This window comes from Clavelina lepadiformis, chromosome 5 (genome assembly GCF_947623445.1).
Source record: "Clavelina lepadiformis chromosome 5, kaClaLepa1.1, whole genome shotgun sequence".
Lineage (NCBI taxonomy): Eukaryota > Metazoa > Chordata > Ascidiacea > Aplousobranchia > Clavelinidae > Clavelina > Clavelina lepadiformis.
Genome location: NC_135244.1, coordinates 8,521,683 through 8,545,986, shown reverse-complemented (window position 1 = coordinate 8,545,986; position 24,304 = coordinate 8,521,683). Strand labels below are relative to the sequence as shown.

General features: G+C 36.0%; 3 protein-coding genes and 1 long non-coding RNA gene across 4 annotated transcripts; 2 read left to right on the top strand and 2 right to left on the bottom strand.

Moving 5' to 3' along the window:
• The first annotated feature begins 204 nt into the window (after positions 1 to 204).
• Positions 205 to 1,906, top strand: LOC143458696 (small ribosomal subunit protein mS33-like). Its single transcript, XM_076955547.1, has 2 exons — positions 205 to 1,577; positions 1,765 to 1,906. The coding sequence occupies exons 1-2, from the start codon at positions 1,360 to 1,362 to the stop codon at positions 1,838 to 1,840; spliced, it is 294 nt and encodes a 97-aa protein (XP_076811662.1). The 5' UTR covers positions 205 to 1,359; the 3' UTR covers positions 1,841 to 1,906.
• A 33-nt stretch (positions 1,907 to 1,939) lies between these two features.
• Positions 1,940 to 5,050, top strand: LOC143458695 (E3 ubiquitin-protein ligase rnf146-like). Its single transcript, XM_076955546.1, has 3 exons — positions 1,940 to 2,074; positions 2,165 to 2,292; positions 3,742 to 5,050. The coding sequence occupies exons 1-3, from the start codon at positions 1,949 to 1,951 to the stop codon at positions 4,316 to 4,318; spliced, it is 831 nt and encodes a 276-aa protein (XP_076811661.1). The 5' UTR covers positions 1,940 to 1,948; the 3' UTR covers positions 4,319 to 5,050.
• A 79-nt stretch (positions 5,051 to 5,129) lies between these two features.
• LOC143458697 (uncharacterized) lies at positions 5,130 to 6,567 on the bottom strand. Its single transcript, XR_013117696.1, has 2 exons — positions 6,408 to 6,567; positions 5,130 to 5,471 (listed from the first exon to the last, which is right to left on the bottom strand). It is a non-coding gene; the product is annotated as an uncharacterized LOC143458697 (long non-coding RNA).
• A 5,038-nt stretch (positions 6,568 to 11,605) lies between these two features.
• LOC143459305 (dihydroxyacetone phosphate acyltransferase-like) lies at positions 11,606 to 21,896 on the bottom strand. The gene is made up of 3 exons (XM_076956396.1): positions 19,929 to 21,896; positions 15,974 to 16,096; positions 11,606 to 12,267 (listed from the first exon to the last, which is right to left on the bottom strand). The coding sequence occupies exons 1-3, from the start codon at positions 21,762 to 21,764 to the stop codon at positions 12,130 to 12,132; spliced, it is 2,097 nt and encodes a 698-aa protein (XP_076812511.1). The 5' UTR covers positions 21,765 to 21,896; the 3' UTR covers positions 11,606 to 12,129.
• Positions 21,897 to 24,304: the final 2,408 nt, after the last annotated feature.

Below are 24,304 nucleotides of genomic sequence, written 5' to 3'. Positions count from 1 at the left end.
GTAGGTTTCATGAAGTAGAGTGACATCACACCCCATTGCTTTGTAAAGCTTTATGCTTGCATGCTTTCATGTGCTGGTAACTAGCTAACCAGGCGAAAATTCTTAGCAAAATAATTGCACACCATTGTCTGTGCTAGGCAATAAAACATTAACATATGGATATAAACCGGATACGTCAAGAAAAGCGTAAGTTATTGTAACAACGTCAGTAACTTGATGGCGTCATACGTTGCCACACTCCCAACGATTTCCAAAAGTCGGCACCTATGTTTCAGATGTTAATGCATCTCGTGTGTAAATGTGCCACTCTTTCCACAAGGATTTCCCCAATTTTGAGTTATTGAAAAAAACACTGGTACCAGACTGCATGAGTTTGACATAGACACACTCAATACTGCTTTTTATGAGCTTCAGTAGCAGCACTTAACAGCTGTGCGTTAGTTTGCACTTAATGACTTGGACAGAACTTATGTGCACTCAATTTTCAATTGATTTAATGGTTGCACATGTCGGCTCATTAGCCGGATGAGTACTGGCATCGCGTTAAATGTAGTTCATGTTTTGTGTTCGATACTCCGTGTTGCTATACCATCATAATGCCCTTGAATAAGGCATTTAGTGGGCCTGGTGGATAGTTTTTAGTTTCAGGCAATACTATATAACAAATCATAAAAGACCAAAATATGTATGACCAAAAAATGACAATTGAAGCTTGCACAAATGTCAAGCTATAATATGCCAAGATTATAAATGTTTTCTAGATCTGATCTTGTTTTGAAAAGATGAAAGTAAACACTGAAAGAAACACATCTGATTTTAATAAACTGAATGCACATTTTAATCTTTTAATGCCTTGGTTATGCCTAAAGGTGCCGAAAACCATTTCAACATTTTGCAATTAATCATCTTTAAATTTTTCAATATTGGTTGTTAATTGGACAGCTAATCTGTAACCGCTAATCAGCTAGACAGCTAATCTGTGACAGCTAACCATTGGAAGAGTTTTACTGTTTAGAATTGGCCTCGGAACCGAAAAGTTAATAGATAAGAATTAAAATTCGTTTAGTGAATTCTTGTTAAATCTATGCGATGAAAATTTGGAAATCTTTGTAATCCAGGATGGTTCAAACCAAGGCACATGGGTCCTTAAACTTTTATGCTGGCAGTCTTGGACCACCCTGTTTTATCTATCATTAATGTTTGCATAACAAGGCATGTGTTCAGTGATTCCTTTTTAGGGCCAAGTGTAAGGAAAATGTATTAGCTTAATGTTAAATTTGTTGTTGAATGGTATTGCTATAAATTGCCAGTTTGTTTCAACAGGTCGGTAAAACTGCGGAATGGTTTTTCTGTATTGATATGAGTCGAAACCCATCTCAATATGCTCGTAATATGGCACGATTGAGTGCTCGTATCTTTCGAGAACAGCTTCCAACAGAACAACATAAGGCAAAGCTCATTTTAAGGATTCTTGGCAGAGAACCATATTACAAGAAAAGGGAGTTTACTCATTATTATCCACCGATTCAAGACGTTAGAGATTTGTTCAAGACACTAAGACACTTGGGATTATATGTGTATGTGATTAACAGTTCTTGAAACAGATCAATTTCTAAGATTGTAAACTATCTAAACTGATTCTGTCGTTTTATTTATTACGCTTTATTTATACCAGTACCTGTGAGTTGGAATTTTTGCATTTAATCCAGTCAAGTTACTACTGTCACTCTTAGTGAAATAATGTTTGAATATCTTTTGTCTCAGAGATGAACATATGGATTTTAAAGAAGAAATGCAAAGACAACGTGAACTACGAGGAAAAGGAAAAAAGAAGCAATAAACTTCAATTTGTTTATTCTTAAGATTCTCTTGAACATTACAAAAAGGAAAGAAAAAAACATAAAAAAAAACTTGAATAAATAAACATTGTTTTCTTGAGCTGATCAATATGAATCAGCCGTCAAGCTTTTCTTCAGCAAATGAAGAACTATTAGAATGTGCCATTTGCCTTCAGCAATGCATGCAACCAGTGCAGCTTCCATGTTCCCATGTATTTTGTTTTCTCTGTGCAAAGGTAATTTTATTTAAAATTTTAACAGAATTCATGTAAAACAATCTATCTCTTCATTTGTTGAAGTGTAGAACATTGTGTGTGATCTTTTAGGGAACAGCTATGCAGAGTCACAAGTGTGCATTGTGTAGAGCAACCATTCCTAATGATTTTATTTCAAAACCTTCACATTTTGCAAAAGAAGTTGGCATCACAACTGAGAATGATACTTCTGAACCTAGGTATGTAGGAAAATGATGTAAAATGAATCGCTAAATTCTTATCACTACAGTACAGTCCAGTGTGTGATAACAAAATGAATATCAACATGCCATAAACATTTTCTAAATTATATTGGTAGAAACACAAAAATTCTGATTCTCAAGTTGTTTTTGTTTCATCCACACCCTTGGGGTAGAATGCCACAAGCCCATTACGATTAATTATACTGGTCAATACTAATTTGACTCTGAACTCTCTGTTTAAAGTGTTTAAGGCGAGGTTTTCATAAAATGCAGTGATCAGCAAGTAAAACAGTTTTGTCTTGGATGAAATTAAAAGATTTCATGAAATAGACAGATTATATAAAGAGCGTAGCACCTGATAAGCTAACATAGCATGAATAAGGTTGATAGTTTGAGATTGTGATCGGTTTGGCCTGGAGGAACCGGTGTTCTGGCGCTGCAGTGATGCTTTTCAGCAAATTATGGGCTATGTTGATGCGACAAAAAATCCATCCAAACAAAGATCTGGTTAAGATTTTTAACTATACTAAGGCCCTGTTTGCTTGTTTATAGAGAATTGCTAAAACCCATGAGCAAGAAAGGCTTAACTTGGCTAGGTATGATTGCCAGTTAGTTAAATGGTACGGAAAATTACCAACTAAATTGAAACAAACTGGCTGGAAAATTGTTTAGCTGTATATACCTTACTTTAAAATCATTTTCATTGCTGCAAATATTTTTTTGAAAGTTTTGCGTTTCTTCAGAATCAGTAGCTTATAGTTCAGACTGTGTGCAATTCTCAGAAATATAGCAAAAACATTAACACTAGCTATTCAAACAAGCTTTTCTATTCAAATTCATATTGAGTGAAGCTTGGTTGCATACTTAGCTAAACTTTGTTCACATTACTGTTTCTGGAATGGGCCAGTGGAGCCAGATTGCAATAGATAATACACATCCCTGACTGCAAACAAGAGACAAAAGAAGTGTAAAAGGTAAGAAACAAGAATGTAATGAGATATTAGATCAGTATGTCGCCAGGCAAAAACATTTGATCAGAACTTCTATATCAACATCTTATTGAGATTCTGCAGCCCAAAAATATATCAAAATCATTCCAATGTAATGGCAAGTTTTACTGAACATACTATGCATAACACAGCCTTTAAAATTAAAGAGCTGGGAACTGTTTTTTTATGACCTAGAATCAAAAGAGCTTTAGTGTTCTGCAGTAAGCTAGACCAGAATTCAGCTTCTATCGTACACAAAACGGCTGATGATTTATTACATGCCGTTGCCTAAGGGTAGATCTCAGTAGCTCAATAAAGAAGACCCTATTTACTAAAGTTTTTTCTTTGTAGGAACATAAATAATTCTTGCACCACTGTGTCATTACATCCTTAAAACTGAGCATATTGCTTTCTTCATTGGTGTCAGCAACATTTATTTTTATCTGTACATTTTTAGATATGTGTGGTTTTATCAAGGCTACAATGGCTGGTGGCAATATGATGATCGGACATGTATTGAGATTGAAGATGCCTATCTCAATAAAGAACAATCGGTAGATGTGCTAATTGCCGGTTCAGTATACATCATTGATTTCCAAAATGAAGTTCAATATCAAAGAAATCGTAACTCAAGAAAGCGTAAGATTAAAAGAGACCTTGCAACAGCTGAAAAGAAAGGTGTCGCTGGGTTGCAATCTTCAAACGCATTCCAACAAAATAGTGGAGTTTCGCAAGACGATGAATCGACCGCATCATCATCTACTTCAGCTGCTGGAAATGATTCTAACAGTGATCGCCGAAGTATGGCAGTAGGAGACAATGCTGAAAGAGAAATTCCGGTTGGATCAGAACAAGTCCTAGTACCGCAGGCACAAACATTACCTGATAATAGTGCAACTGTTCACTCAACTGTTTTAACTCGTGAAGCAACAATTCCGGTTCCTTATGGCAACCCTACTACTGTAAATGACCTCCGACGCTATAATAGCGACATCAGTTCCTACAACCAAAGTGTTAGTGAACCCATGGAATAAGATACTGGTACTGTAAATTGTGCATATCGTTGAATTATTTTAGCTCGGAATTGTGTAGCAAGTGTTAGCTGACTTCATGTTTCTACCATTAATAATAATCTTCTATAATCTATATATATCAATATGATTCATATGGCACTCCAATGATAATGTTGCTGAGATTAGTATAAATTTTTGAATTCAACTGTTTCCTCAGACCTCTGTCAATACTGCTAGTGGGCTAGACATGTCGATCGTTACATTGCTAAGGTTTGGTAAGTACACTGGAAAAGTGCTATAATGCAAAAGGTGCATTTTTTTCTATTTTCGCCACACATGGTGCCATAGTTTTAGGCTAAAGATAATACTAAAGGGCAAAATGAGTGTACTGCTTGAATGAAAGCACTTATTCAGTCTTCAGATCGAACCTTTTTCAGATAATGTAAGTTGTGGAGGGATTAGCCCAATATCATTTGACACTTCAAGTGTTTCTCCAAAATTGTCCAAGAAAGCATTTTTTCTGCACTTGTGCCCACTAAAGCTTTTTAATAAGTGTAACGTGTAAGTACTGTTTTTTGCTAATCACTTGCATATATTTTGAGGAATGATTCTTAAAAATCTTTAGATATCCACGTAGTGGATTGCCTTAAAAGCGTGAAGTGATCTCTGCTATGAAACTGATTTTCACTTCAGTAGTATTTGGCATTGTTAAAATAATTGAATTATTTCAGTAAAGGTAATTGTGATTTGCAACATGTGTGTAATCGCTATGCCAGTTCTATGAAACCTTGCTACCACAGCAGAAGCAGCAGCTGCTATCAAAAACAACTGATTTGCACAAACCAGTTAATGCTTTTACTTCTGATTGTAACTTTTTTCAAAGACTATGAAAAAACTGCGATGGTTTAAAACTGACTATTTCACAGACGTTTCTTCAAAAAATTCCCTATTAAACAACACATTTGCACCAACGCAAAATATGTAACTGATTACACACACATAGTTAATCAATGCAGCAATATAAGCAAGATTTAACCGAAAGTAGAAAAACAGAAATGAGTTTTTTTAAATTCCTGTTTGTAGAGGTAAAGGTGGAGCTTCAAATGTCAAGTCTTTAAATGCAGATGTCAGAAATGCACCGGCTGTAAACAAAGCTATGTTGATCAGTAGTTTCCTGCAAACATGAAAAGGGTATTGTCTTATAAACATCGGAAAAAATCAATACATCTACATAATCACCTAAAATTACGAAGTATATGCTACATATTTGTATTATATATTTTGCATATGACATCGAACACTGCATAATTTTCAGAGTGTCATATGTCACACACTAACAACATAAGTGTAAATATTGTGGGCATGCATTTCTTCATCATTTCATGTTTTTGAAGCCCAACAAAAACTAAAGTATTTAGGCTAGCATATTTAAAAACACTACTGGTATATTATATTAAGTGAAATGCTGATACCAGTGATTTAAATACATCAAATATATACTGTTGTGGAAAGTATGGAATTTATTTGCCGGGAAATGGTGCATGAAAAAACATTTTTGACGTGACGATGCACAGTAAAGTAGCTTATTACAAATGGGCACTTATACAACCTAATTTGCGTGGTCTATTTTTATTATAAATTAGCAAGAAGATGAAAAAGTTGAGCATGCAGATGGCACATTTTTCGGTTCTAGTGCACAACCACAGGATACATTCGTATGTACTAGACCCCACTTTTTACTATATGGTAAAATATATATACAGCCTCTTAAGTTTTCCTGATCCAAAATAAACGAAAACATGTGCTATGTATTACACAGCCATTTGTAGAATAAACTTTGGTGTAGAGCTATAAGTTGTACGTATAAAACTGAAGTAAAATTTTCAGAAATCATCAAGCCATTATTTTGTTTAAAATCAATTTTGGCCAAAACCAAATTGGATTTTTCTTGATGATTAGCGTGAATATAGCCTAATCGGTCAAAAAAAAACTTTAGTGCACTTCTTCCCCAAAACATTAAAATGCCTAGCCTATGTGCTAACATTTCCAACTTCTGAAAACACAAAACGCAAGTTAAGCTACTGCATTCTAGGTAGTGTAGGTTATTTACCGCTTTGTTGAATTGGTAAACCATTCTTTAATTACAGCTCCTTTGCCAGCTTTTTCTTCGTTGGGTGCCATTTATTTCATGGATCTTTAGATAATAACGAACTATTAAGTTATTGACAGATTCAGCAAATTATTCTGCAAAAATATAAACAAGAAACAATAAAAGCCTGAAAGGACTGAAATTTACTTGCCGGTACTTTTTAGTAATTAATCATTTAATCAATAAATGCTTTGCAAACTTGGTCAAATTCCTACTACAGCTTTGTCCAAAAACTTAACACGATCCAACCCATTCTTTCTATGGTTTCTGTCCGATCCCAAGGTCGGTGCACGTGAGCACACAAGGGGTGGGTGCTATTGTTGAATAGCAGGCTGCTATTGAAAAATAACATCCTGGTGTCATGTCAACAGCCGCAGTCTGTCAGTTTGCAAACCAAGACCAGGGTTCTATTTCAAAGCAACAGGCGGTTACAGGTATTAAACAACAACATTAACACCAGTTCTTCTAATTATGACCCCATCTCTCTAAATCACCAGCTTAACCACTAATCCACAACTACGTGGCGCTACTAATAACAGCAAACCGCTAATGGAGAACATTTTACCAAGGGCTTAGTTAAAACTGCTATTGTTGGGTAGAGCAGTAACTAAAAGTTTAACCGAGCATATTCTTTTGTTTATTTTTGTCAATGATTGTGGGGAGTGAAATCTATGTTGATAAAACTAGATCAAATAGCATCCTTTTTGAGAGCACCCTGCTCTCGGTGACGTAACGAAGTTGCTGTTCAGTAATTTGGTTTGGTGTCTAGTGATTTACAGTAGACTTAAAAGAGTTACGTGTATTCCCTGTTTTTATATCGAATGTCTATGAGTAGACAAAAGTACCGTGTACTGAGACCGACAAAAATTTCTTTAAGATAGTAATCCGAACCGAAAAAGAACGGTGATATGGCGTATGTGATTGGTTTGTCGAGGTTACAACTTACAATCACCCACGCTTACAGTAATTATTACATCATTGACAATTCCTTACTTATTATTACGTCACAGGCTGTGCGTTGTTGTATCGCATACTTTGAACTTTGAAGTACTCCCCAATTCATGTTTCCTGTACCCATAGACGCCCGCAACATATGCGTACCTGGGTACCATTTTTTAGCTGTGTTTACTAAATTTTCGCATGCTAGGCTAGAAAAGTTGCAGAACAGAAAAAAATTTCAACTTTCAGAAAAGTTTTAAAAGGATTGTTATATACGGCGTCTCAAAATTGTTAACTACAAATTGACAACTATTATAGCCTACGAAAAGCAGTTTAGCTATAGCTTTGTAAAACGTTTTTCAAGCGTAAAAACCCAAAGGTTTAGCTCCCCCGCGCATTTTGGGCAAGGTAGAAAAACGTAGAAATTTTAAAACAAGGTTTAAAAAGCTTTAGCCCCTTCCTCAACGAAATCTTAAATAGGCTACGGCACTAATTACAACGGCTTCTCATCAAACAAAATTACTCTTTGCTTCGTGTTAGGCTAAATAACATAAAGAACACAATAGTCAATAAGCAATGGTTATTTTACAAGCGAATTGTAACGTCGAAACGATTACAGGTTCTACGCCACACCAGCTTTAAACTTAGCTCAAAAAAACAAAGCTCAAAAAACAAAAACTTAGCTCAAAAAAACTTAGCTTATCTTCGAAAAACAAAAATAGGTGTGTTATACGTCGTTTAAAATTGTTGTACGCGACGTTTTAAAATTGTCCGCCGTAAATTGCCAGCAGCTCTTCGCATAAATTTGAGAATAGCCTACATTTTATTTCAAGGCGTTTTTAAAGCGTATTTGTTTGACGCGGAAAAAGGCAAAAGTTTTGCGCTCCGCGCATTTTTATTGTGCCCAATACTTTTTCTGGTATCTTATGAAATAATTTATTACGTACCACTTGAAAATATTCTGTGGACGCCCTTGATGTAGGCTATTTTTGCACTTCACATCAGTGCAATGCACTTGCAGTTTGATCATCAGTCATGCTACTGTTCGGTGCTGAATCTAAAGTTAGCTCTAGCAGTGTAGTTATGTGTGATGAATTATTTCCAGAATCCCTTTCCTCTGCAGTTTTACGTCATATTTATAGGTCAAATGTTGCATTAGTGGTCCTATAAATGACGTACTTGAACAATCTGGCTAAGTTTCAGTTCCAGGTTTCCCTGGCTTCGGTATATCTTCTCCGATCATTCTCAGCAAATTTGTACCAAATATTTCGACGTGTTTTTATAACCAGCATCCTGTGATGTGTAAAACATGTTTACCGATTATTCCAGTATAGCATATGTATATACATGCCTACTTCATAGGCGTAGGCGCGTAGCCTATGGAGTAGGGTAGGTAGGACCTATTGGGCCATGCCCTCCCAAATTTCTAAGATTTGGACTATCAATAATTATATTTCTCGCATTTACGAGCAGACGTTGAGTTATTAGGTCGGTCTTTATTACGCCGGCTCAGTCGCAATACTGTGTTACGTCTCACACCTGCATGTGAACCAGCGTGCCATCTGTGAAGAGCCTCATTTCTTCTCTTCAAAGCGTTCTCGATCAAGAACGCATCGACCACAACATTGCGTAAAAGAGCTGAAAATGCCCAGAGTAGTGGAGGTACAGGTTTATCGTGAAAACGTCTGTGTTGAATCGGTCTCACAGTATTTCCAGCGTTCCGTATATCTTCCATACGTCGACGGTCTAATTTGTTTTATTCGAGAACGATTCACTGACAAATCTTCATTTTTGCTTTGTTATCAATCCTTCCTCCAAACAAAGCGCTTGTATTCTTTGGATAACTTCAACAGCGAATGTTTGCAGGAGCTTCTTTTGAACGCTCAAGATTGTTAGATTCGGAGATGAAGATTCCAGTTTATTGCTATCAACATTGCAGCTATCAAGTCTTCAATTAGCAGAACTTGTTAATAAAGGCATTGTATTAATAGTGCCAGTGTGCTCTCTGAAATAAGGTCTGTCAAGTTGTAGACAGTTGTTGCTGACGATTGATCATCATATAGGAATAATTAATCTGCTACTTCTGCATGAGGCAAGTTTACGAAGCTCATAAGTTACCACTGCATTAACGTACAACTTTATCATTTCTATCTGCCACAAACGAGGACGTAGTATTTAAAAATCTTGAAGAATAATTTTATCTAACAGTAGATGCATCTGGATCTGCTTGTGAAAAGACATCTACGACTGGAGAATTTGAGACTCAATAGATAAGCCGGATCATTTACTAGCTAAACTAACAACGATTGTGACGCTTGGATCATCAGGACAATCATAACCAGCGATTCAATCATTACAAGGTAAACAATGTGGGCTTCGAAGTAAGTATCTGACTTCAATTGATAAATATAAGAATGCGAAGGCTTGCTGTTCCTAGTAAACCCTTACGGCACTTCGAACCTTTCGATGGCACTCCTATTGTGAACCACCGAGAAACTACCCATCGTGATCATGCGTTAAGAGCGATGTGTTTGCCATCGTCGCGAATTTCCAGTGCTCCACTATCAAAAGCTGATTTCTTGCCAGTGTTGTATTCCTAAGAATAGAAGTGAAGGTACGCTGTCCGACCTTTCTTGACGTCGTAATGTTTTAAAACGTCGTTTACGAAATGGGTTTACTGATAAAACAAAAATTATTTTCTAAGTTACACGTTTCGACAGTTCGTATTGAAAGCGGTCAAATTTTCGGATTTTGGAAATAGCCTGGGAAAAACGTTGGCAGGTGGCAACGTTACCAAAAATGATAAAACAACAAAAAGCTAGGGATCGCGATCCCTCGTTCAAAATGTGGTGCCCTGCTCCAAAATTCTCCATTTAAGGTAGGCTATACATGACCGACAGCATAAATATTGTCTTGAATCTATTAACCTGTAAAAGAACTGGGTTTTTGGAAAACTAGACAAAACTTCAGTGTGGAGCGACGACGCCTTTGCATGAAGAAGTCTACAGTATGCCAAACAATTTAGGCTTACGAGCTACAATTTGATACAATTTGTCCAAACATTTTAGGCTTACGAGCTACATTTGCAATTACGAGGTCAAAACGATCGACCACGAAAGAAGCCCTTATACCAATTTCTAAATGATTTAGACAGGCCTCATCCATAAAATAGGCTTGTTTAATGGTTTTGGGTATATGGTTTGCCATATGAGTCAAAATTCGCTTTTTCAAAACGTTCAAAAATTGTAGGCGCATTTGCAATTTACAAACACGTATGCATGATATGTTGCCTGGCCGAAAGGTTCAAAATAATGCGTTCATAAATTGCATGCACGATAAATTATTGTGTAAAATACATGGCTGTGGTGGCAAAACGGATCATTATTATGCGCTTGTAGATTGTGAACGTTTTTGGCGAACACGTTTGCAATTTGCATGACCTACACGTTTGGAATTTCTAAATGAGTTCGTAATTTGTGATCGAAATCACAAATTGTCAAAACGTTTGCAATTTATTGGCGGAACATGTTTGCCCGAAATAAAGCGTAATCTACGGATTCCAGTGGTTTATGCCCACGTTGCATAGCTATCTCCTGATATTAAAAGATTAATTATACATAAGAAAACTTTTCTATTAACCTACATTAAATGATTGTATCTCTAGTAGTCTTGTTATTATGACGTAAATTCGAAAGGATACTTACCAAGGATGACGCAAATTTGAAACTAACTTTTACGTAATACTTTTTTACTATGCTCTATGTCTATACACCTTGCAAACAACAAAGATGTAATTTTCTACACCGCTTGTTGGCATTTTCGCACGCAAGTATCTGTTTTCAAAACCTCATTGCTAGAAAAGTTAACTAAATGAACGTAATTTATATTCAGTAAATAGCTGCAACCCAGTCATATTTTGTAACTTGTGTCAACTCAATGCTGTTAACGTCTACTACTCTACTTCATAGTTTGCGTAGTATGCTGTCACACAATGCGTTGCTTTTTGTAGGTTGCCATTCGGCAGAGCTTTCTTAAATTGGTGTGGTTGATAGGAAGTAAAATTTATGACAAAAATATTTTATTTGTTACCAAAAGCTTTTAATTTTTTTCGCTGTTGTATACAGTATAGTGGACTTAAGTCAAGCCAATCAATGACTCGATTCATAACAACAAAGCTGAAAAACTTCTGATATACTGGATCAAAAACAAAACACCGAAGGTCATCGTACCATTTTTTTTATAGCAATCATAACAAACACTGCATATGATACTGACATACGCGAAGTGTAACAATTGAATTACTTCGACAAAAATTAATTGCGGAAAAGACTAAACATTTCATCACGATTCCATGAAAAAAAATTACAGAAATTATACTAAACACACTTGGAAAAAAGGTATTGGTGAAACGAATGCGATCAAAAACCCAGATTAGACAGAATGGAACTGTATTTGGTTGCGATGTTTTCAATTAAACTACGCTAAGAAACCAGAATGAATGGCATCTTGCAACAACTCTTTTGAAATATTATACCAAAAGATCTGAATACCCCAATAAAAAATGCATAGCGGGGCATGTATAACATACCACGTCAATATAATATAAAAGAAAACAATTGCACAACAGTGATTTTTCAAAATCGTATCAAAGAGTTGATTATCACACTACAACAAAGTTATTGCAACTAGTTTACTATAAAGACATATTGAGTCACAAATCGCAAGAAAGGAACGGTCTGGCCCTTCAGAGTTTTGAGGAGTCAAATGGAGGCTGCATTTTTGGGGTTAAAAGCTCAGGAAGATCAGGAATAAATTTTGCCAGCTTGCAAGAGATATCTTGTAATGTTGTACTGGATACTTCAACCATCTTTGTTTTTCCAAGCTAAAATTAAAAACATGCTCAATAATTTATATGGGTTGTGAAATTATTATATGTGGCTTCCTACCTATCCATTTCAATTTCCTTTTTTAAAAAGTTTAAACCTACACACCTTGTAGTAAATATTAGTACTACTGACAAGAAAGAGACTTTTGCATAGATTTGTAACTTTGTTGGTAAATAAAAAAAAATGATCTAATTTCACCACGCCGGTATACATAAAATTATAAAATTACTAAAAATTCTTGTAACAATTCCAGTCTTTATGTTCGATCAAGCAATTAAAAAAAACTTAAAATTTCTTACTGCAATGCAAGATAGAGGATTCAGCCAAAATCTGCTTGCATGATTCAGATTTGTGAGAATAACAAAAATGTTCAGTATTTGTGCATGATATTTGAATTTGATTCGGCACGTCCATAATACGTTAAAGAAAGTGCAAACAAAAACTTAACTAATAAAACATTAAACGAATGTTCATCGCAAACAGCAGTAAAGCATATTGCCATCATTATGAACTTTTATTGCATTTGCATCAGACATCATGGATTCCCAGGGAATAAATTATACACGTGCACCGAAATTTCAGCAAGCCAAATTAATTTGACCGAATTGGGTAAAACACCCAAATTCTGTTTTTGGCCGAATTATTCAGCCTAAGACCGATTATATTATTTAAGATTTTGCTAAAAATCTGCTTGAAAGTTCTTCCATTGCAAGAAAATGATAACAACAGTGGTTATGATTGTTGTTGCGCGTAACAGGAAATCTCAGCCTAGATACCAGTTACAGTCAACCCTCGATTTAACGGACAAATGCGGACCAGCAGCAGTCCGTTGCTGGAAAAAGTCCGTTAATCGAAAATATCGTACTCCCACCACTGTACAGTGTACAGTCAAGTACTCTGCTATAGCGTAGACCATCTGTCACCGCAAATTCTAGCTTTTGCTTGGAAAACACGCCTACGATAAAACACTACAGTACTTTGATGGAGAGATGTATTACGCGTACCAAAGATGTTTATACTGCGCAGATGCTCACGCTTAATAAACCAAATACTGTACAGTACAACACAGTAGCAGTTTAAAGACACATGAAATGCGTTCCTTGTTTGTATTTTGTATAGCCTGCGCGACTACAGTACACAGGTACATTTACAGTAAACAACTTAAATCATTGTTGTTCATTGTTCAAAGTTGTTTGTTGTTCATTGTTCATTGTTCAAAGTTTAAATCATTGTTATCATCATTGTTCAGATTTTCAGGGGCAGGTGGGATGCGTAAGAGAGATGGAGACGACACAGATGGGTTGGCTGGAGCACCATGTTGAACAGGGCGGCTAGGGGCAAAGAAGCTGTTGATTTTTATCTGGCGACCCCCCCATATGCTGTTCTTTGATGATATGCTCCCTGATCATCCTGAGCTTCCCATATTGGTGCGCCATCTCAGGTAGTTGGCTGTAGGCGGAGTAATCAATGAGGGCATCGATATAACTCCGTAGAGTTGACAACTTCACCTTGGGGACTTCAATCGCCTCTTCCTCGTCACTGCTTTCCTCTTCTCCACCAACCACCACAGATGCCACTATGTCGGCCTCAGACATGAACTGATACCCTGGGTCCAGATCTAATTCGTCCAGCCAGTCTGTTATATCATCGATGGAGGTGGATACCTCCCCACCACGCTGCAACATTTGGAGAAAATCTCCTGCCTCTATTCCTTCAAAGTTGGCCTCTGAATCTTTGTCCTCTAAGATTTTCTTCCATGAATTTGCGAGGACAGACACCTTAATGTCTTGCCACGCTGCTGCAAAGTTATAAATGGCTGAACGAATATTGTAATTTTTTATGTTGCTTAAGGTCCGCTGGCCCCTGGTGTCGACCTCAGCATCTGTTTCGTCCTCTACAATGACCAGGACCTCATCCAAGTAACGTCGGATGTAGCGTCTCTTCAAGGCGCTAATAACCCCCTGGTCCATTGGCTGTATAACCGATGTTGTATTAGGGGGCAGATAAAGGACCCTTATTTTACCGTCAGCGCTTACAAGCTTCTCTTCACTAGGGTGCGCTGGGGCATTGTCGAGTATTAGAATCGCTCGTACATCATCAGGAGAAATCTTCAGCACTTCTTCTTGATATTTCCGAGTCGCAGGCACAAAATGCGAGAAAAACTAATCAGTGAATATTGCAGAGTTAAACCAAGCTTTCTTAGATTTGTAGTAAACTACTGGCAGGTCACGCTCGACGTTTAATCCCTTAAATGCCCGTGGTTTCTTCGATTTGCCCACCACGGCTAGCTTCAGTCGGTGAGTACCGGTGGCATTGGACCCGACCAGGACCGACAGCCTTTCCTTGCTTGTCTTCTTCCCCTTGGTCTTCTCCTCACCCTGACGGACTTGAGAATCCTTTGGGAGAGAACGCCAAAAAATTCCCGTCTCGTCTGCGTTATATACTTGAGATAGGGTGAGGCCCGCGTCACTAATCAGCTTTGTTAATTTTTCGCGAAAGGGGGCCACACTTGCCGTATCTGCATCACCAGCCTCGCCATGCAGAACCTCGTTAAATAATCCGTGGCGATTCCGGAATCGCCAAAGCCACCCATCACTGCCCTTAAAATCGGTTAAGCCAAGACTGGTAGCAAGTTTAGCAGCAGCTGCGATTACCTCTGTCCCACGCACATTCACTCCACTGGACCGTTGTTGAACGTACCACTTCATAACTGCTGCGTCCAAAGATTGTTCCTAACCCATCGTCATATGTTTTCTGTTGCTCACTTTACCACCCTTGGAAGACGCCGCATCAACACAATAAGACGTAGCGTATTTCAACAGCTTGTCCTTGCTCTTCTTAATGTCTGAGACTGTTTGTTTTTTGACACCATACTGATCGCAAACACTCGCAACGCTGGCCCCTTTTTCAAGCTTTTTGATCAGTTCTAGTTTCTGCATCACCGACAAGTTCACACGTTTACGTTTTTCATTTGGCTTAGACATAATGCACCGTACTAAACACAGGCAGGTTCTAACTGATTCTAAGGTGCACCGAATGAAGGCTCTTGCTAACAGAGTACGCTGATAGATCACAATACGCTGGTATTGTGACGTTGTGAGAGACAGCTTTCTAATCGTTTCACGCAAGTAGCCTGGCAAATTCCAAAACAATAAAAACCGTTCTTTTGGTACATTCTTTTACTCATAGATCTGCGCATATTGAGTCCGTTAAATCCGAAGTCCGTTAAATCGAAGTCCGTTAAATCGAGAGTTGACTGTACCTACATTTCTGTTGCAAGTTACAACTAAGTATACATTAATTCAAATATAGAATTTCCTTAATTATATGTAAGCCGTGGTTTACAGGTACTGTTTTGTTCACTTTCAAGATACAAATACTTGCAATATTTGATGGCATGATTCGGCTGAAATAATTCTGTTATTTTTTCCAAATATTTGATTTTGGACCGAATCCAAAAATATGATCCATTACACCCCTAATCCATCACTAAATTTTGATATTGTGCAAAGCAGTAGTAAAGTATATAACATTTACAAACGTGATAACTGATTCTACTTGGAAAAATTTATGAAAATAATTCTAACAGTTTTGAATTTGCTGATGTTTTTAACGAAAAACCTTGCAAATTCAACAATTGACATATAAGGTTATGAAAGAAATCATAAAGCCACAAATGAGGCATGTAGCTTCAAAACAAACCTTATGAGTTGTAAGGCCTTTCATGTCTATGAGGCTATGCACGGTGTTAGAAAGTAGATTTATGGACAACATCTCATATGTTATGCCACTCACTTTTTGGTGATCGCCGATCCATTTTTGAATCTACAAAACAAAAGTCAACATTCAAATGATAAAAAGCCAAGCACTTTTTATGAATCTTATTGAATTTGTTTAGTATTTCCAGCAATTCTCAAACTGTGCGTAGCAATTCAAATATAAACCATCCGCTGTGCATAAATTGTTCGTTGAAATGAGCCAACGCCTCAGCGCAGTTAGTAAAAGTGTTTGATAAAGTTTATTTATGCCAGCCATTGTGTTAAACAGTTTTTGCAGTTGACTTTACACCATGATAAAATATTAATAAAAAAAAACTGCTCAAAAAACCTAAACAGCAATAGTAATTTTCCATCAATCATCAATACATGTTTGGTTTTTTCTTTAGTATGGACTCACAACAGAATTGTGTTCCCGTAAGGTTGATTCCTGCCATGAATAATGAGTTTGATTGTTACTAAAACAAGATCAACTTTATACCAATGTTTAAAATTTACTACCATAAAATAGGGTTACTTTGAACTTTGACAGTTTAAGTTTCAGTGCGTACAAACACCTTTCTATGCCTCAATTTTGATAAAATAACATTGCATGATATCATTTTTTATTTTATAGGGGTATATTTTTGGCAAAAAAACTTTATCTTTACCAAAATACCAATTCGATAATTCATGGCCGTATTGATGAACTACTTTTTATGCCATCAATGTGGAATAATATTATAAGCAATCTTATGAATATAGTTTCCTTTCTGTTTCATCCAGTAGTACATGAATACGCATGAATACAATGATCCCAAACTACAAGACCAAAAATGGTTCAAGAAAATATGGAAGCTTTATCCAAGAAATGCTTCAAAGGGCAAATTATGATGTATCTCAGGGAAAAAGTACAAAAAGTTTCACGAAAAAGCATAAATTAGTTGATGGTACATTGTGGAACAAGTGTAAAAAATCCACTCTCTGCCGGTAGGTCATCTGTGAGGAACTGACTGTGTAGTCAGTTCGACTGTAAAATATGTCATATAAACAGCATGTTAAAAATCATCATGATACCACATACACGAACATAACTTTTGTGCTATAGTAATTGATACTGCCCATAAATTCTCAAAATTTCAATAGCTATCAAGGTTGTCCAAGGTGGGGCTACTTTGATAGGTAAGATTAAAGCAGAAAAACACATGATGACATCATAGTACTGCAGTGATATTTTACATGCTGAAAGCTGCCCTAGGGTGTCATGTTAGAAAAATTTCACAAACAAGGATTAAACTATAGCAACACCATGGATCAAAATCTTGTAAAACCAATCAAAGTTACCCCATTTTGTAGTATATATTTGTTTATTTTTTACAAAAGCCTAAAAGCTATACTGAGTTTTCTGGTTTTGTGCTAACTATCACAATGAGCACTGTGGAGTCCAACAGCAGTATGGGTCAGAACACTACTTGAGCTAAAAAATCAAAATTAACACAAAAATTTTATAATCCTGTTTTGGACAATTACGAACTACTTAAGTTCCTGAAATATTTGGAACATCAATGAGAGTGTTTGTGTCTTTCCAAGACGCCAAAAATTGACAATTTGCAAGTGAAATGCCGATTAAAATCATGAAAATTCTCATGAGATTAAAACGACATTACTGAGTATAGTCGTGGTTAACAGAAACCCATTCTCTTTTCAGGAAAAGAGTCATTGTTGACTACCAATGTGTGTTAAGAAAAGGATACCTCTTATAAAATCCAGGCATTTGCAAATTACTTAACAAGATAGTTTTGTTTCAAACCAATAAAATATATTATTTTGTTAAAAGCCGAGTCTTGCTTCTATGGGGATTAACAGAGGAGCGATTTCACTTTGTGGATGCATTGATAAAGCCTATTTTGGATGATGTGTCCTCACTTGACCTTTTCTCGTAGAAACGGTCATTAAAAAGTATTATGTCCATATGAAAACGATTCAGTTAGGTCATGCATTTTCAATGGCCAACGATAAATGTTCCAATGTACACTAATATGTAAATGTTTTGGTTTGACTCGATGGTCGTATTCATACTTGAAAAAATATTTTTGTACCAATTTACCATGCAAAAAAGAATTCGATATATACTGTACTTAAATTCTCTAAGTTTACACTGAAGAAACCAAAGTTACACTTTTGATACAGTATATCAGTAACATGTATAATCCTTCATAATACTCTAAGACTACAATTAGGCTATGTTTTTTTCTATCATTTGGTTGTAATATTAAGAGTTAATACAGCAGCGATACCTAATCACTAATCCTTATGGCCAGGCTTTAATTTTTTGCAACTTGAATTTATGTTCTCATTCTGAGGTCTTCTAAGTTTTATTTGGATGGTTTTAAGTTAAGCTAAGTTAAAGATTAAAGTTAAGTATAGGCGCTATCACAGGTTTAATGGTAAATATTTGTTAAGAAGTAGAAATCGTTAAAAACAACAAGATGTTAAAATCTGGCAACTTCGTATGGTCTATTTAAACATTTGCTTTCCAAACCTAGTAAATGATTAAAGGAATAAAAGTGATTGTGTTAAGTACACCATTGCGAAAGGTCATTCCTAAAAAAACCTTTTAACGTCACACTGAAACTATGTGTTCATAATCCACACTTAGAGTTAAAGCCATACCTTATGAGTTTAAAAGAATTTAAATCAATTCCAATATAACTACTAAAAAGTTTAACTTGTACAAGAAGTCTGTCTAACAATATCAGACCTTATCTCCTTCCACCAAAAATAATGCTATTACAAGGAAATTGTTTTGTCATATGGTGATATCACTATCAATGCGCAATCAAAGTTTCAAGCCGGTTCTCTTTTTATGAACCATTTAGTACATTCTTTTTACTCACAAGCAAAATGACAGAACTTCTTGAACAAAGTTATTGCATCAAGTTTTGCCAAAAGCTTGATTTTTGCGGCATTGTGTATCATGAATATGCACTAGAAGGCCAAACAATCAGCAGACAGTAGTACTTGGAAGTTTTATGTTGTCTTCGAAGATGATGTTCAAAAGCAGCCGCACATATGGACGAGGAAGAACATATAAGTTCATCATGATAATGCTTCTGCTCATTCCGCACATGTGATTCATGGATTTTTGGAAAAAAATAATATAGCATTTTTGCACCAGCCGCCTTACTCTATTGATATGGTACTATGCGACTTGTGGCTGTTTCCTTAAGTCAAAATTGTGCTAAAAGGGATACGATTTCAAACACGGCAAGATATTACTGGAAAAACCAACGGCAGAGCTCAGGAGCAATCCAGAGGAGGAGTTCAAGAAATGTTTTTAAGTGTGAGAGAGGCACTCGAAAAAATGTGTGCACTTACAATGATGGTATGTTGAAGGAGATTAATAAAAATTTGTGAAATTTGTTGTTTGTTGGACACTTTTTGGACAGACCTCGTATATGATTAAAATCATTCTCTGCCGTCTCCATTAATCTAATCCTGACAATAGCCAGCAACAATCAAAAAAGCATTTTCATAGAAAACACCTCTGCACCTAGAACTATTGGCCTGAAACCGAGACTAGGAAACAAGCACTAGGGCTCGATCGATTTAATACTCCTTTAAAAAATTACAAAGCTTTTTCAGCCAAAACTACAGATACTCCGACACTATACCAGTACAGTACCAACTGCCTATATGAATAATTTCTATTGCAGCATCACCTAGGCCTAATCAGCTATATTCAAAATTTTAGATTAAAGCCTTAACGCACTTAGCTTAATGGCATTTCAGATTTTATAATTTCAATCTTGAGCAAGTTAATATTATTCAAGATGCAAAAATATTCAAAATGTATTTAAATGTTTAGATGTAAGCACATAAAATAAAGTAAAAAACTCTACCTGCACAATGACAGTAGTCATCTTGTATGACCCTTTGTTTTTGAGGAAAAACTGGCATGCCATCCAGTATGCTATCATAAACGGAGAAAAACAAGATTTCAAGAAAGAATGCAAACGGCCAGCATGCTTTCTTACCACAAAAACTTCATCAGCAGTAGATGCAATTGAACCATTTACTGTAAGATCACTCAAGCCTGTTTCCAAATCATGACTCATTTTGCCAGGTTCAAAAATGAAGTCCTTACATAAAAGATGAACAAGAAACTCAAAGTCTTTAACCAGACTCGACATGAAAAATGTAACAACATTGGAAGAGTCAGACACAAGATGATGGTCAAGCGAAAATACAACCAGTGCTGGACGAACCAAGTAATTCAGCAACTGATTCCGATAACTTGATAGAATAATATAGTTAACAGCTTCATCCCTGAGGCGAGGAGTCAGAGCTTTTCTACTATTATAAGCTGTTTCAGTATATAAAGATTTTCTTTCACTGACTTTTGATGATATATTTATCCAGCTTGAGTCTATATCGTTGCAAATAGAGCTCTCAACAATATGTCTGTACTGATGCAAACACTTTTGAATAATTTCATCAATTCCATCCGAAGACCATGAAATTTTCACCTTCATTAAATCTAATACTCCTTTAAACCACAAAACATTTTGCACAAGATCATGCATAGAAATGCCATCAGGATACAAACACAAGACTGAGGCAATCACTGTCCAAGGTGAACAAATCATATTCTTTTGTTGCTCCCTGACAATTTTGTAGGCTAATTCTTTCATGCAATTTTGCTCCTTTTCCGAGAGATGGAGCATATATCGTGGGTAAGTTGCATGCACTGACCTGTTGAGATGGCCAAAATATTTCCGCAGTGATATAGCATCACCAAAATGCATGTGAACACTACCATAATTATTAACTAAAATTGATGATGCTTTGAATAAACCGGATGTTGATTCCTTAGGTTTTGGAACACCTAACATCTCATATGCATACAGTTCTTCCTCCAAGAGTCGCTCATATGATATGCTAACTGGGACAATAAGCACATCATAAGTTTGTGCTTTTAGGTACGGTTCGGCAATGACAGATAGAAGACCAAACTTAGGATTTAAAGACTTTCCTGTTCGACTTCTTGTTCCTTCAATGAAAAATTCCATTGGCCGATCTCCATTAATAATTATTTCATGAACATATTCAGTAAAAACAGCCCAATATAGACGATCCGAACCAAATGATCTTCTCATGAAAAAAGCTCCACTGGCACGAAGCATTCCACTAACAACTGCCATTTTTTGAAAATCCATCCCAGCAGCTATAGCTGGTAAAGGTATGTTGAAGTAAAAACAAACTAGTGATAACATTAAAAAATCCATGTAGCTACGATGACTTGGCATGAATATGACAGGATGACGCTTGAGCATTGCACGAAGTTTTTCAACAGCGCTGGTATTAATAAACACTCCATTCTGATAAATTGCGAATTGGACTTTAACAAGACAGAAACCAAGTAATCTGACTAGTGACAGGTGATCTGTAAATGCTAATTTTTTCAGAATTTTTTCGACTTCCTTCATTATACTTTCAACTGGCGCACATTCCTCTCTTGCAATTCTTTGAACCATCCACTGGATTCTATCTGACTTCATGACTCTTTTCCAGATATCTGAGGGATGCCTCTTTATCCGATGTATATAATCAGGAGGACTGTATGTTTTAGTAGCTAATTTAAAAGCCCCAAAATAGTGTTTTTGAAGTTCTTCTAACATATTAATGCACCCATCTTCATTAAGGGAAGATTTTTCTGGATTATATAACAGATCCATATTTAAATTCCTAAAAGCACCACCTGATTAAGAATTAATAACATTTTTGTCATGACTTTGTACCGTTAATTATTTAAACTGTTTCAAGTTGAATCACTTAAAACTATTAAATGTAGCATAAACTGGTAAATTACTAAATTAATTGTGTAATCAAGTTGGTTTTTGTCTAACATGCAGGAAATCCAGGGCCATGCAGTTGAAAAAGACACACAGCGCTCATGACAGCAGTTTAAAAGAGAAAAATAGGTAGTTATGCCCTAATGGACCGTTCACTGTTATACTACACGTCTCAGCTCAAGCAAGTTCGTATATAGAGCAAATGCAATGAAGTCTCAATAGGTTACCTATTGTGCTGGCACTATTTCACTGGAAGAAATCGTGCGTTTGAAGCAATTGTTCAGTTCTTGTAAACCAAACTTAAATGTTACTGTATAACATAGTAACCTAAACCTAAGCTAAGTTTACCTTCTAATGTAAATAAACCTCCAATAAAACTTTAAAGAACTAAAATCAGCTTTTAGTATACCCATTTTCCTAAACTAACCAATAACCACCTATCTTTAACAACAAGCCGTTAACTTAGAGAGACTGTGTTGTATTGTTTATTTTTCGCCATTAACTGTGCGGAGTCAAAGTTACGATGCTAAACGTTGTAGTTATACCACAATGCTCATGAACAGTTAACGAGCAGGAAAAAGTGGCAAAGCCCAAGGGCTTAAAACATGCAAGATAGCAATTGTGCTATAAGATGGTAGGTTAGCATGGCCACCAAACCCACAAAATAATTCCTAAAGAAACTTAAAGACGTTATTAAACAAACATAGTCTAAAGTCTAAACGGTAATGTGTTGGGTATTACTGAAATACTACGCTTCACAGACTTTCCATAAATCGAACCAATCGAACGTTTAGTCAACGGTTCATTAGCTAACATTTCAACACCGTCTTCTTCTGGCAGAATCCTAGCAAGATCATAAGAACCAACACAACAAAAAAGCTACAAGAAGCAAAGCGACATGAATCCAAACAAACGGCAAAGCATGAACTATAGCTAAATAACGTAAATGGTAAGGAATAAGATGTTAAACATATCAAAAAACTGTAAACTGTTTGTGTTAAAATAAACTTTAATTACTGCATAACCAGACCTGCTCAAAAATATATTTTATTTAAATATATTTAAATAATTCCTCGAGAATAATTTATTTTTCTGTTTTTTCGATCAGAATTATTTATTCGGCTAGCTTCAAAATAATTCATTTTACTTAAGTTACGGTATTAAGTTAATTTAAGTTAACCATGTCATCAAAACGACTCAATGTCATCAATGTCAATGTCATCAAAACGACTCACTCCTTCTAACTTTGAGTCGCAATTGTTTCTACATGCAAACAAACAACTGTGGGGAGTCAGTGAGGTCAACAAGATAATGAATGTAGTTGGTAATGAAGACGATGAATAAATCATGTTGTAGAAAATAATTTGTTTAGTGAAGAATAATTTATTGTCAAACACTGAACGAATTATTTATTCTTTGAAAGCTTCGATGTAAATTATTTATTTCAATAAAAGCTTCAATGGAAATAATCTATTTCGAGAAAAGAAAAAGTGGAATAAATATAAATATTATTTTGAGCACCCCTGCTGCATAACTAACTAATACAACCGTACATCGATTTGCTATCTGCGCGACGAGATATCATCATGCGCTCGATGATAAATAGATTGAGCGATTTTGCCAAGAAATCTAGCCAAATACCCCGACTGTTTTATTCTTCCATTTTAAGAACAATTTCTTTACCTTTACCATAGTACCTTTAAAACTTAACCCCACCCATAGGAAAATGTTTAAATTTATGGTTATTTATATGATACTCGATCGACCAGAGTACGTAAGCGCGACGGGATATCAACACGCACTATATAATACTGCGCATATTCAATGAATCAATTTATTACGTCACAAATGGCGGGAGATCAGTGTTTGGGAGGGGGTCGCTATTTGGCACGACACCGGGATTAGTGGGCGTGCCAAATAAAATTTGTAATAAAATTTGTGCTCAGTTAAAACTGCTTTTGCGAATTGTTTTCAAAGTTTGAGATTTGTGGCGTTGGTGCAACGGTCCACTGGATAATAATTGAATCCAATTTTGTGTGACGTCATTTAATTCATTTTGATTATGGTTTTGACTCAGTGCTTGCGCAGTTGAAATATTGAACATACACACTCTATTGGATACTGAACCAAATTGAAAAGTTTGGGTAACGTCTTCATAATAAATACGTAATAACTTCATATCGAACAAGTCCAATACGTAAAATTGAAATTGCTGAAAACAAACCAAACCAACATTTCTTCTTTAATGTGTTAAGAAATTCATATTTGCAATCCGATGTCTGAAACACTTGGACTTTAAAAAAGAATCAAAGTGGGTCGACAATTTCCATTGTTAAGTACAGTAGAGGCGAACAAAGAAATTTTGCCTTTTAGATAGTTACCATGAAAGTGTCGTTATTTGCAATAGTTTGCAATTACAGAGT

Bases quoted from the DNA above. Each gene is read 5' to 3' on its own strand.
- LOC143458695 (XM_076955546.1), top strand. From the start codon at position 1,949: ATGAATCAGCCGTCAAGCTTTTCTTCAGCAAATGAAGAACTATTAGAA. The intron at 2,075-2,164 runs GTAATTTTATTT...GTGATCTTTTAG, and splicing joins TTTGTTTTCTCTGTGCAAAG to GGAACAGCTATGCAGAGTCA. The intron at 2,293-3,741 runs GTATGTAGGAAA...GTACATTTTTAG, and splicing joins AATGATACTTCTGAACCTAG to ATATGTGTGGTTTTATCAAG.
- LOC143459305 (XM_076956396.1), bottom strand. From the start codon at position 21,764: ATGGATCTGTTATATAATCCAGAAAAATCTTCCCTTAATGAAGATGGG. The intron at 16,097-19,928 runs GTAGAGTTTTTT...TTTGTTTTGTAG, and splicing joins TGACTACTGTCATTGTGCAG to ATTCAAAAATGGATCGGCGA. The intron at 12,268-15,973 runs GTTTGTTTTGAA...TTTTAATTTTAG, and splicing joins AAGGCCTTACAACTCATAAG to CTTGGAAAAACAAAGATGGT.
- LOC143458696 (XM_076955547.1), top strand. From the start codon at position 1,360: ATGAGTCGAAACCCATCTCAATATGCTCGTAATATGGCACGATTGAGT. The intron at 1,578-1,764 runs GTATGTGATTAA...CTTTTGTCTCAG, and splicing joins AGACACTTGGGATTATATGT to AGATGAACATATGGATTTTA.